The 14395-nt window shown below is 32.4% G+C and overlaps 1 protein-coding gene and 1 long non-coding RNA gene across 5 annotated transcripts in view; one reads left to right on the top strand and one right to left on the bottom strand.

Annotated features, from left to right (window-relative positions):
* LOC129921211 (cofilin/actin-depolymerizing factor homolog) overlaps positions 1 to 3247 on the top strand; it is a 362755-nt gene extending 359508 nt beyond the window's left edge. For all 3 annotated transcript variants that reach the window (XM_056002948.1, XM_056002950.1, XM_056002949.1), the window contains 3 exons: positions 2593 to 2783; positions 2852 to 2957; positions 3015 to 3247. In XM_056002948.1, coding sequence (XP_055858923.1) covers positions 2593 to 2783; positions 2852 to 2957; positions 3015 to 3161 — 444 coding nt within the window. In that variant the 3' untranslated portion in view covers positions 3162 to 3247. The remainder of the gene's footprint in view (positions 1 to 2592; positions 2784 to 2851; positions 2958 to 3014) is intronic.
* Positions 3248 to 5849: 2602 nt separating this feature from the next.
* The window catches only part of LOC129921215 (uncharacterized), a 64452-nt gene continuing 55906 nt past the window's right edge, over positions 5850 to 14395 (bottom strand). For both annotated transcript variants that reach the window (XR_008773479.1, XR_008773478.1), the window contains exon 3: positions 5850 to 5982. This is a non-coding gene — a long non-coding RNA (uncharacterized LOC129921215). The remainder of the gene's footprint in view (positions 5983 to 14395) is intronic.

The raw sequence follows: 14395 nt of genomic DNA on the forward strand, positions 1-14395 counted from the left end.
GAGCAATTTTATTTTGAAAGCATATGCCCTTTTAGGGCATAGAATTCAAAACAACAGTTTTTTCGATGTTTGAACACGTTTCAAGAATGCATATTTTGTGTATTGAGAGTCTGTCTGTAAAACTTTTAGTCAGAATTTGTAGCTAGTATTAGTTTCTAGAAACTACGTTTTTATTTTTTTACTTGCTCTATAAGGCAAGTATTAGTTTTGTGTCGAAAAAAAATTGAGGTTTTAATCAAAACCAACATTACGATGATGGAGAACTTCGAAAAAGTGTGTATCGCAATTCCGTTCGTCCGTGTGTGCGTGCATTTGTACACATTTATAAAGCCTAAACGGGTGGACGGATTTTCTTCAAATTTCATACAGATGATTTTTATGGAATTCTGAAAGTTGTTTTTTTTTTTTTTGCTTTTTTTATATCTCGAAAACGGCTCAAACGATTTTGATTAAACTTTGCAGACGTAATATTCAAAGAAATTGAAATAAAACTACATTTTCATTTTTTTTTTTTTTTTTTTCAAAAAAAGTCGTACAAATTTTTTTTTTTCATTTAACAAAATTTTTCAGTAATTGTCGGCTCTTCCCCAATATCAATTTTTTTTTCAAATTTATATAGAACCAACTCTTAAAATCTACAAGTAAACTAAGATAAAAGTGCTTTGAACTGCAAAAGCGATACGTGCATTTTATTTTAAATCAAGTTATTTAAAAGAAATACAAAGAAACCGCTGCTTTAAATTTTTTCTTTATTTTGTTTAAACGAATGTTTCTTTTGAATGGCATCATTACATAAAAAATTTTCGCTATAGATCCTTACAAGGAATAAAGACCTATCAAAGCTAATGGGCTCGTTAATAAATATTTTTAATTTAGAATTATCTGTCACTATTAACTTTATAACACTGCATCTAATATATAAAATGTTCGTGTCGCAGTGTTTGTTACAAATCTATTCCGAAATGGCTAGACCGATTTTTATGAAATTTTGTACGCATATTGGTTGGTCTGAGAATCGCCCAATATCGATTTTTTATACACGTAAATGATAAGGGTGGTCCAGCATAATTTTTTTTTAATTTTTGGAAAAAATCTTTAACATTTTTTTAATCGCAATTTTTTGTTGAAAAATTAAGTTTTTTTTATTATTGGATCTTTTTTTTATATGTTTTGGTTTTCTTTCGAAATTATATAAATGGGAGCGGGTCAAAATTCTGCGCTTTTTAAGAAAATTCTGTTTTTCAAAACTCTGCCTGTTTTATATTCTGTCTTTTAAAACTCTGCTTTTCAATATTCTGCCAGCATTTTTTTTTAAGAAAAAAAATTCTGCTAATTCTTTTTTTTTTTCATAGCACATGCGGTTAACAAAAATACACCTCATTAATGTAATTTAAGTTTGGTACTTTCCTAAATGCCTAGAAGACTAACTTTTTTATAATTGGCATCTATATACCGTTGAAAACTAATTAGAAACGATGAAGAATATTCCTTTTCCTATTCAATTTTTTGAATACTAATTTTTATTTGATTAATTAAAAATTTTTCAATTATCATTTTTCGAAGATATTTAAGATAGAAGATCATTAAAGAGAATCCCCTGTATTTATAAACGTTGTATAACCTTATACAACTGTTTAAATTTGGAAAATGTGATCAAAAACCTTGCTTATTGTTGTCTTATAGCTGTCAAATTTATACACAAGAGTAGATTGTCTTAACCGCGAATAATGTGATGTGATTATTATTTTTATTGTTATGCAGTGTATAAGTAGACAAAAATCTAATAAATAAGACTGAATATTTTTAAATTTATTGATTTATAAAAAAAAATTAATATTACCAAAATTGACAGTACCTATTCGTAAGTAAGTTATCTCAAATAAGCAGCAGATTTTGCGAGATGATGAATTTACAAAATTCTGAAAAAAATTAAGAAAGGGTTTAAAAATGTTAAAAAGCGCGCGCTTTTTTTTAACATTTTCCAAACCATTTCTTAATTTTTTTCAGAATTTTGTAAAACAGAATTATGAAAAGTAGAATTTTGAAAAACAGAATTTTAAAAAGCAGAATTTTGAAAGCAGAGTTTTGAAAAGCAGAATTTTGATAAAAGAATTGTGACCCCGGCAGAATTTTGACCCCAACCCGTAAAATTTCATAAAAATCTTTCAAAACAAATTAAACAAAAATTTGTTTGGACCACCCTAACGATCTATTAGAAATTAGAAGTTTGTCGATTCTCAAACCTTCTGTTTTTTTGGGACACCCTAACCAATTATGGGTATGAAAAATAGGTGCTTGCCTATTCTCAGACCAACCCGATATGCACAAAAAATTTCATAGAAATTTGTTCAGCCGTTTTGGTGGAGTTTGATAAGAAACATCGCGACAAGATAATTTTATGTATTAGATTTGTTGTTGAGATCCGATTTCTGTTGGTATTCGAAAAGGTTTACACACTACAGAATCAAAAATTGGAAATAATACTAGAAAAATTCCGCCGGGTCAGCTAGTAATCTATAATATAATATATAAAATAATCGTTTTTTTTTTATTGCAAGTAATGAAATTTGATTTTTTATATCCATAATACAGGCTTCTGGTGTAACAGTTTCCGATGTTTGTAAAACAACCTATGAAGAAATAAAAAAGGATAAGAAACATCGTTATGTAATTTTTTTCATTCGCGATGAGAAGCAAATTGATGTAGAAACAGTCGGGGACCGTAATGCTGAATACGATCAATTTTTGGAAGATATCCAGAAATGTGGACCTGGGGAGTGCCGGTAAAATAGTAAAATTTCATTTGGTCAAGTGGAGATCAACTTTTTTTTTGTTTGTTTCTTTTATTTAGATATGGGCTATTTGATTTTGAATACATGCATCAGTGTCAAGGTACATCAGAAAGTTCAAAGAAACAAAAACTATTCCTGATGTCATGGTGTCCCGATACTGCAAAAGTAAATTATATCTAAATTACATATTTCAAACCTTATACTCATTTTCTTTTCCAATAGGTAAAGAAGAAGATGTTGTATTCTAGTTCTTTTGATGCATTGAAAAAGTCGCTTGTCGGAGTACAAAAATATATTCAAGCAACTGATTTATCAGAAGCATCGAGGGAAGCAGTTGAAGAAAAGTTACGCGCCACTGACCGTCAATAAGCTTAAATATTTAAACGTTTTCATGCTTTCTAATTTGTACTTGAATAAACAATAAAATAGCAACACATTTATAAAAAAAAACCATACGAAGAAACAGTTTTCAAACTTATGCTAGTCGCGTAGCTACTTGTGCTTTTTAGTTTTGCGACTGTTTGGTTTCAAAATAAATCACATGGGCTTATGCGAACGATTTTTACACGCAGAAACTATTGAGTCGTTGATTCGAGCAAATTTGTGTTTCAAAATTTTCAACAATCGCCCAAAAATGGTTTACTATAGTGTGCAATATTAGAACACACAAATCTACTAAAAACAAATTATGATGGAAGAAAAAAAAAATTATTGTGATATTTGAAGGTTTACTTTAATTTAATTGATGCCATAAATTTAGACATACAATTACACTTTGATAGTTCAAAAAACCGACAGAGGGCTCTAATCATCTAATATCTACTAATTCGAATATGCTGAACACGATGGCTTACTTAGTTTTTCTGGATTAGGTCAAATAAGAAAGATTTTTGCGTTTGAAATTTTGTTTTCACATGCTGAAAATGAGGTAGAACCTGCCATATATTTTCCAATTTTTGATTTTTTGTCGATGTAAAATGATGGGAAATTTACTTTTTTTAAGAATTGTACGTAAAAGAAGGTATTTAAAGAACTATACAGTCGTCGGCATAATTATTTCACCGATAAACTAAATTAGTGCTTAATAACATACAATTTTGAAAAAAATTTGTTTAAATTTTTTTTATTTCAAAATTTTGATTTTAAAAATTAATTTTTCAAAAACTGTGCCATAAAATGGTTTTGTTTATATTTTGTCTAAAAGACTACCGTTTTGGCTTTACAAAAAGGTATAGTACATTATTTTAGGTGTAACCGTTGATTTTTAATAATTTGTTTTCCAAATTAAGTAAATTTTTTTTTAATTGCGATTTTTTTCTTGTCTTGAGCCAACATACACGCTCTAGCTTCTTGGCACATTACTTCTGAATCACCTTGTATATGTTAAGTTGATGGTTACTTATTAAGTATGTTATGGTGTTCAAAGTAAGGCCCCTATTACGGTTGTCAAATATTAATTGATAGATAAACGATAAATTTATCAATTGATATTTAGGTATTACGGTTGTCAATTGATAAATTTGTCTCTATTGTGAACATTGTTCAAAATACGATTGTGATAAGATAAGATTTTTGTTTTATTAAACATACTACATATATACAATTGACTTAAGCTTAACTTATTTCTGATAAGATACATGCATTGATTGATATAAAATTTGTTGGCACATATGGGGCCTAACATTATACAATGGATAAAAGATAAAATATAAATAAATATAGTACATGAATAGGCTTAATTTTACAAGTCTGCTGACTAGGTTATCCTCGGGGTGTTCCGTCTCGGTTGTCCAGTTGTGGTATTGATGATGGTGGGTTGGGTGGTATGGCATTTAGCCGCGTTATTAGGCCGACTGCGTATCGGCTTAAAAGTAAACTACTTCCTCGTTGTCGGTTGGGATTATATGCTCATCCAGAATACCCAAAGCACTAAGGTATCGGGATGTAGTGGTTGGGATCTCATTGTTCTCATCAGCTGATTGGGATGGTTGGCGATGCTTCCTACAAGTTTCTTATAGATTGCAGCAGATACTTGTCCAACGTGATGATGTTTGCTTCCTCGTAGAGTTGCTCGTTGCTGTAGTATTTTTGTCGCTGTCGATCAAAGTAAAGTCACGTGCAGATCCTCAGGATTTTCCTCTCGAAAATTTGAAGTTCTTTCATGGCTGTCATGGAGATGGTATACCATACCGGAAAGCTATTATAGGCGATGGAAGGCGTGGTTGGATTTTTTCAGGACAGACCTAGGGTGCTTTCATAAATGCATGGTTGCGCAAGTCTGACCAATGCAAAGCTTTCATTAATGCAAATGACAAATGTCAGGTGTTCATAAATGTAAAACGCAAATATTTGCAGCGCAAATGTGCAAATGAAAAAATTCCCATGCGCAATGAATTTAAACTCAAAGAAAGAAGGAAAATGCTGTAAAAATGATACAGCTTTTCTTTATTTCTCAATTTTGTCAAAATATTGATTGGAAATTCAAAGTTCAATTAAAAATAACAAAAATAGCCGCGAATTTCTTGGATATAATAAATTTGTAAATATTTAGAGAAATGTTAAAAAAAAGTTGTTTTTTCTGCTTAAAGAAGATATGATTGTTTTGGAGAAGAGGCTGAATTGAAACTTAAAAATTTTGCCAAATGACGCAAATCAGAAAAAGTGTTCATAAATTCAAAGTAAAATACATGCGCAAATAGTTTTTCTGACATTAGTCTGATCGCAAATGACCGCATGTAAACAAAGCAACCATGCAATTATGAAAGCACCCCTAGAGTGTCAAGTACTACATCCTACTACTGTTCAGTGTGTACTGTTTGTCCATGATGTATTTTCATACCGTATCAAATGCACACAAATTATTTATAATTTTGAAATCTATATTCCGGAGAGAAGATTGCGTCTTCGTCATTTTTTTACCAATCCTAAACATAGATGTAATTATGGTTGCAACGAACCATTTTCTAGATGCATAAAATTTTTCAACACTAATATGTACTGAACTTGATCTTTCCATAAACAGATGTGAATTTAAAATCCAATTATAAATTAGCTTTAAGTATTTAATTATATTTTTATATCAAAATTTTAAGTAATGAATAAATAAATAAATAGAGTGAAATAGAGTGTAGGTTGAACCTCAGGAGCTCGTTTAAGTTGATTTCTATCCTCCACTTGTACGAAGAAGTTCCTAGAAGAAAGAAAAGAAAAAATGATTTTTATTAGTGCTACAGGAAAGCCTAGTTAATGAAGTTTATGGATAAGGGCTTCTATCCATACGCTGTCAAATGCTTTCTCGAACTCCAGAAAGCATGCGACGGTTAATTGATGGTTGTTTAAAGCCGAGGTGATGCCTTGGTGGAACTTCATGCGCGGATGCAGTGTGGCGTGCTTCTCCCGAAAGCCGAACTGCATGTCTGGGATAATGTTGAAATCACTGCAAAACTTCTTGAGCTTCCTCAGTGTCAGCTCTTCCAAGATGTTACTTAGGTTGTTGAGAAGAGAAATTGGCCTGTAATTAGATATAATGTTCCTCTCACCTTTCTTAGGAATTGCCACGATTCTTGCAGTTTTCCATTTCTGTGCGAAGTAGCTGTTGTTGATGCAGGGGCCCTATTTTGTAAAACGATTATCGTTGAAACTACTTCGTTCTTGTTCAAATGTAATTAGGTACTACGATAACCGTTTGATTTCAACGATAATCGTTAATGCTTACGACTGTCATTTGCCTATCGTTTGACCTTCGTTCTCGTTTGTCGTGTTTAGAAAAAAAAAAAAATTGTCAAACTTCGAATCCAATTTTAATTCCACTGATCGCAATGAACATACAAAAATATAAACATACTCCAATATTAAAACAAAGAAGCATATTTCTTATTACTAAAAACACCACAACACAAGAAAACGATAAAACAAACAATTGATCTCAATCTTCATGGCCAATTGGCAATGGCAGAGATAAAGTTCTCGGAAAGATGATTTTCTTCTTAAAATTCATAAAATAAATAGTCGAAATTATGTCCATAACGGGTGGCAATGGTGCAGTGGATGTAGTACTTGACTGCTAACCTGAAGGTTGTGGGTAATAATCATCTTATTCTCAATTCACTGTACCAACAAAAATTCTTTCCTATCTTTCTATTCCTTCTAACTAGTGCCGTGCAGTTGCATTTAAAAGACCTTAGGTCTTACAGGCATATAGTTAAATTATTATTATTATTAACTTCAATTTTATTATGTTTTTGAATAGAAAATATTAAATAGCTCAAGAAAAGTAAAAGAAAACTTTTTTCGCCACTGAAGATTTTGTTTATCTACTTATTTTTTGACAGCTTTTCATTGGCGTGAAGTTGGTACGCTTAAAAAAAAATTGTTTTTTCATTTTTATCTGGCAATATTTTCAACCATGCATTATCGTTGTACTAAATGGCTTTACGTGCGTCGTGACTATCGTTGCCCTGGGTATCGTTGTTTTGCCTTTCGTTTTGTAATACAAAATAGGGCCCCAATTGCTGAGGATAATGGTTAAGAAATAAGAAGATTAATAAATGTCTGCGGGAGCCTCTTAATGACGAAGTTGGAAATGCCATCCGTTCCGGCTGATTTCTTCGGTTCGGATAGGCCAATTATTTCGGCAGTCTCTTTTGGGGTACTCAGGTTTGGGCTGTCAACTGGATCACTTGCGGTTGTTACTGAATGTTGCTACATCGATGTTAGGTAGGGTGTTTTCATAAACGTCTGCCTAACTTAGGCCTGCGTTAGTCGTGTTCATAGTCAGATCTGCGATCGGACTAACTTAGTCCAACTGCAGTTCTGCTGTTCATAAACGTCAGTATGTCGTCAGCATCGGGCAGATTGCGCAGCCAAAATTTTATTGCTGCAGAACTCAAGAAGAAATTTATTTGACTCTTGATTCGATTTTTTTTTTGTTAATAAATTTAAATATTGTTAAAAAAATGAAAAGCAAACATATTAATTAGAGTGGTGCAAAAAATGTTTCTTTTTTCATTTTTCGAAAAATTTAAATTTAAATGACACAGAAAATTTCGAAATTGTGTTTTTTGAGATAATGAGTTGCGTATTAGGATGGCTCTAAAAAATGTTATCTTCTACAGTTGCTTGAAGAGTTCCAAAAAAAAAAAACCAACGTGGATATTGTTTTGACCAAATTATCGAAAAAAAAAAAATTTCCATTAGGGTGGTTCAAACATTTTTTTTTAATTAATTACAAAAATTATTTTTAACTGCAGAGAAAGTTTGTAAAACATGGTTTATGAAATATAATGTAAAATTGGGGTAGGTATTTTCGAATTAGGGGGCTCAGAAAAATGGTATAGTTAACATTTACGCTTGGAATTCAACCAAATTCAATTTAATTAATTCGGCATGAATTTAATATTACTATAGCAAAAACGCACTTAACAAACTTTCTGTGCACTAAAAATCATTTTTTTTTTTCAAACGCATAAAAAAACTTTTGAACACCCTAATTTAAAATATTTTTTCCATAGATAATTTGTTTTAAATGTGAACTACTCGGTGTTTTTATTATTTTTTTTTTTAGAAGAAAGTATTTTTTTTAGCCACCCTAACGTAACACGGCTTACAAATTTTTCGTGTTATTAAAAACAATATTTTCGGGAACTGAAAAAGAAATATTTTTTTGCTTAAACAAAACTCATTCTGTGGCAATTTTTTTATATTTTTTTTCTGACGTTTATGAACACTCAGTGACTGCTGAAAATTGTACCAACGCAGGCCTGCAAACATTCTGCAGAATTGGTGTGTTCGTTAATTCAGCAAAGCAGAAAGACGATTGGACTGACGCAGATTTCCGACATTTATGAAAACACCCGTACTAAGGTCCTTTGGATGGATGCTTTCATTTCCTGTAAGAATACTGGGTCTGCGGAAGGGTTCGGTGTGAAGTTACTTTCGAAGTAACTGCTTTTTCCTGAGATGTTGTTGCTTCTCCATTGTTGGTGTTAATAACTTCCGGCATTGGTAACTTCTGTCCAATAATTCGGTTGATATCTTTGAAGGCATCAGGTCCGGGCTTTATTGACTGCAGTCTCTTCTGGAACTGCGTGTTGTTGAAATGTTGAATGGAGTTACGGAGCATGATGTTGATGCACTACAGCTCACTCCACACTGTCCGATAGTTAGCATTTGATGTGTTCAAGTCCCGCTGGTGGATCCTTTGGAGGCGTTTCCTTAACCGCTGTCTGTGTGCGTATAAATTTTGCACGTGTTCTGGAAGATGCTGGTAGTCCTTTGATGTCTTCGGCTGTTTTTGATTGTCCAGTGCACTTGTTATGGCCGTTTCCAGGGAATCACGGCAGCATCCATTTCAACATTCTGAAGATTTCTGTTGTGTGGTGGGCAAGTGACGGATTGTTCAACCTCTCTCTGCAGCCTGTCTATATCCAATCTCCTATAGTTGATGAAGTGTTCCGTGGTTGGGTCACTTAGTTGATGGGCTGATGAAGCTTAGTACTGAGCTGAACTGCTTCTTGGTCCGTCAAGATAGTTTCACTGTTGCAGAAATCAGGATGAATATGGACAAAATTTGATGTTACTAAGAAGAAGTCTAATGTTGAAGGTGTTCTTGGGTAGGTTGGTTTCGGTTGATAAATTACAACTAGCGAGTGTTGGGCACTGTTGAAATCCAACCAGTCGGATATTGCCCTCCCTTCAGTGTTGATAGTTGTATCCATCCAAAGGTGATGTCTAGCATTGAAATCACCGCCGATGAGTCCATAAGTGCTTTTCGAGAGTATGCCGTTGAGGGTCTGTAAGTCGCTCTGGATGTTTTTGGTTGTGGAATTGCATTTGAAGTACACGCTTATTATGGTGAGTGTCTCATCTCTTCCTAGGTTTAAGATTACGGAATTAGCTTCACTGGCCAAGAGTCCATTGATGATGGTTTCACTGGTGCTTATATTTTTCCTTACAAAAATTGCAGTCCCTCTGCGGTTCTAAGCTTTGTCCTGTCGGAAGGTGTTAAATCCAACGATGTCAATGTTATTTTTCTGTGTCAAATTGGTCTCGCTGATGAGGGCGATGTGTGAGCTGTTGTTCTTCAAGAACAAGTTGAATGATCCCGACTAACAATTTTGCTTCTGTAAAGCTTTATACATGCTTCTTTTGCTTCTATAAAGCTTTATAGAAGCAAAATTGTTAGTTGGGATGTCCTCTTCTCCAGGCTGTACAATGACTTGTCATTATACGCCAGTATGCGGAGCTTCATTAATGACCTAGTGATGATGAAGGTGGCTAAGGACGCGGACTTATCTTTATCACTCAGTAGCCCATAGTGTAACAGGTTTATTTGGGTACCGAAGATCTTTGCTGGAATGCTTGTCGCTACTGTAGCTCGCCGGTGGGTGTGGTTCTTTGATCTTCAACCTTATTACAAAAAAAAAATAAATATCATACCAGTCTAATGTATCTTTAGATGTTCGAGATACGCGAGAGATTTTCTCACCCTCCCTTCCATAGTCGCCGTACGCGCCTAGACGACCCTTAAGATTGGCATCTTCTTATCTTCAGTACTTCCTCCTACTTATGTTGTCCCCCTCATCTCTTTATATTAAAACTTACTCCATTTTCATTCTTTTAACTTTTCTTCATTTAAAAAACATATATAGTATTCTATTTCATTATGATCAACATTTTATTCTTAGTTTATCATTATTAAAATTATTCTATATTAATGCAAAATTTCAATAATCTTAATTATATTTTATTAGTATGCAATTTTATCGAAAACCAAGAGTAATAATTTTATGATACTCAATGGAATTCAGTCAAACGTTTTTAGATTGGGTTCAAAGAAATCGTTATTAACGGTTATAACGTCTTCGAATTTATTCTTAATTTTAGATTCTTATTCTTATTTTAGTTTTATGTTATATTAATTAATTAATCATTAATCCCCTACCCACAGAAACCCTTTAGAATAGCGTTATGATTTTAAGATATAAGTATATAATTTTATATAAGTTTTTAATATATGTATTTTTAATCAAACTCACCCTTTTATATCCTGATGAAGTGATCACTGCAGCAGAAGTTATCGTGAGGACTTTTTTTACCTTTGGTTATTATTTCACTATATATTAATATACATATACTTAAACGGTTCTTTTAAAACACTATTCTAAATATACATGTATCTTTATACCCGGTTCATGTTATAACTTTTTAAAACCAATTCTTTTGTTACCGTCACTTTGCGTATTGCTGATTCGAATATAGTACTTTAACTATTTAAACTTTGAATTTTATAGTAACAACAATAGCTTAATTATTTTGATTAAAAGAAATTACTTTAAATAAAAAAGTTTAATAAAAAAATTGTTTTGTTCCACTCTGGAATTGAACTTGAGTCCTCTAGTACAATAGACTGCTATTAGGGCGTGTTAGCCACTTGAACTATAGTTGATTCCTTCTGGGTTAGCTTAATTTTGCTTTTAACTCCGTATGGTTTTCTTCTAATATGATTCTTTTGCCAAGACAATTTTTCTAGATATGAAATTGAGGCGATCCGTATAATTAAACAAAACCGCCTATAAAAAAATAACCTTGTTAATAATTTTTCTAGTATTTTCACTGCACTATATTAGAGCTTACCTCAAATAAATTGATACTCAGCTTATATCAATTATTATCTATTGCTTTTTTTATCTAACTTTTCTTAGCTTTTGTTAGCACTTATAAAAGTTTAAAATAAAGGTTTATAAAAGTTAACACTCATAAAATTAACTTATAAAAAATTGTATGCAACATCTTATAAAAAATTGTATGCAACATCTTATACTACCTAAACATACCTTATTGGTATGTTTTCTATTACAGTGAGTTTTAAATATTCTTGTATAGTGCTAAAGTGATTCGGCAAATTTTTTTTGCTAAAATAAATTCAAAATCAAAATTCAATAAAATATCAAAATAATGAATAAAAAAATATAAAAATTGCTGTGTAAAAAAAATGGTGCGTAGCATTATCATATACCGTATTGCGCTAAAGAGAGCAAGCATGAACAAATTTGTATAAAAAAATTTAATGAACGGTTACTATTTTGTTTATACAAAAATAACACTACCTCGAAACGGATTATAACCAAAAGTAAAATGACTGAAAATGAAATGATAGTTCAGTCTTCTTTACATTTTTGTAAACAATATGGTTTTTTATTTGGATCATCTATTTGCGAGTACGGCTAAATTTGCTTAAAGAAAAGCCATAGAGGAAGGAATACCTAGAGAGCCGACTCGTACCCCCCTTGCCTAAAACACCCGCAAATTTAATTTCAGATAATCTCTCTTATTTTTCTCTTGTTTTCCTATCTGTGAATACGTGTGAAAGGTACCTTCCTTTCCTTCACCAGTAGATGTCCTCACAAATTTTGAATTTAAACATGATTTTGGTTTGTACATGAACTTGAATAGCTCAAATAGCTCACTCCAGACACCCACCTTTCAATAAATATGTACAGAAATATAAAAAAAGGTTCGTGTTTTGAATTTATTATATTATTTTTTTATGAATTAATTCCTCTACTGAGCACTTAAATTGTTTTTAATTGTTTTGAGCCCAACTCCACAGTTGAATGTGTTGGTGCCATTTAAAATGCACGGTAAAACTACCACATATAAGCACTGTGGAGTTTTTCCTCTCATTGCAGCTTGTAGGGTGGAAGAGAAAAACCAACCGAAGTCGCGTCTCTAGGTATTCCTTCCTCTATGAAGAAAAGGATGTATCTTTCAACTAACGTGGGAGCCGTACCTTACGCCCTGTTGTCTCGTGCCGGGCAAAGTTCTAACTTTTTTGCACTTGAGACCTTGTGGTTTTTTTTGTTTACTTTTTCTTTCAGGTTATTGACGTATATCTTTCGAGTGATATACTCCTATGTATTTACCTTCACGCGTTTCAAGTTCGTATAAACAAGTCCCTACCAGTTGAAAGAGAACAAGGGCTTCTCTTAATTTGTTAAAAGCTTCTAAAGCTTTAGGACTGAGTTCAAACTTCTTTTTCTTAAAGCAATCCGACAACGGTGCTGCTAAATCAGAATAGTTTTTGATAAAGCGACGATACCATACAGTAAGTCCTAAGAATCGTCTTTGAGACTTGGGAATGGGAAAATTTACCATCGCTTCAATCTTATCTGGATCAGTTTTTAAGGTCCCATGTCCGACTATGTATCCAAGATACTTTATCTCCCGCATGCAAAACTTACTCTTATCTAGGTTTATAGTAAGATTAACGTGCCTAAGACACGATGCTACTTCTTTCAATATACTTAAATGACTTTCAAAATCTTCAGTGCAAACTAACAAATCATCTAGATATAGAAAAACTTGATCTCTTAGACGTGATGGTATAACCACAAACAATTATATACAGATATCGCATTCCATACAAAAAAATTGTCATCAAAATTTTTTCCAGCCGACACGTTTCAGCCGACAAGAGCTTTTTAAATTGGAATCAAAAAGGAGAAGAGAATTTTTCAGCCGACAAAAAAGCTTTTTGTTTTATTTAAAAAGAGAACAATAAAAAGGATCTCTTACTATGACCTTACTCACTCTCCCGCGAAAATAAAAAAAAGGAGTGCAACCAAGTGGGTAGATAGACGTGATTTCAATTCGTCTTTGACTTTCCAAGCAATCAGCTGCTGTGAAATATTTCAAATAGGTATATATCGTCGGCGTAAAGCAAAATTGTTCTAAGTACATAGGATTCCTTAAGGACTAAGAACAATTTTGGTTTACGCCGACGATATGTACATAAACTGTATGTAATTGAAAATATTTTATAAGAGAGTGTCGGCTGATTTTGAGATTTCATGGGCACTGGGCACCGATCAGATTGTTCAATTGTGTGTAGACATATAGACATACATGATATGAGGTGCAGAGTGTTGGTGAAATATGAACATGAGCATAGTGTGCGTATCTGCTTATACCTACATTAAGCCGATGTCGTTTGGCGACATGATGTCTGCGTGCTTAAGGCGGCCCATAGACAAGATACTTGTGTGTTCGCTCCGGTGTTCACACAAGTGTGGTGTCTGGTGTGTATGCGTCGCTTAAATCTGTGAAAATGTTGGTAGATGGATAGGTAGGTAAGCAAGTTCTTAGATGAACTTCATTTTTTTGATGGAAGCAAGAAAAAAAAGCAGGGTTGTAAAAAATCTTTTTTAAAACAAATATTTACTGCAACTTGATATTGTTTCGCATTAAAAAAATACTATTGCACCATCTTTATTGACAAAAACAATATTTTGCCTTAAAACAAATTGTGCCTATTGCAAATAAAAAAAATTCTCCATAGAAAAAACAAATCAATGCAAAGTGTGGGCAATAAATAGTTCATTTTTTATATTCGTCGAACTTCTTACAATTTCAGTTGCAATAATTATTTTTTTTAATGAAAATATTTTTCTGGTGTACCTTATACAATTTTTTTTATTGATGCATTTTTTTTCAGTTGCAATAAACGTTTTTTTTTCCAAAAAATTTTCTTTTAAATTTAAACTCATTTTTTTACTTGCGGTTTAAGAATTCGTAAAAAAATCGAACTCGAGATAACAAAAAGC

Source organism: Episyrphus balteatus, chromosome 1 (genome assembly GCF_945859705.1).
Source record: "Episyrphus balteatus chromosome 1, idEpiBalt1.1, whole genome shotgun sequence".
NCBI classification, from domain to species: Eukaryota; Metazoa; Arthropoda; class Insecta; order Diptera; family Syrphidae; genus Episyrphus; species Episyrphus balteatus.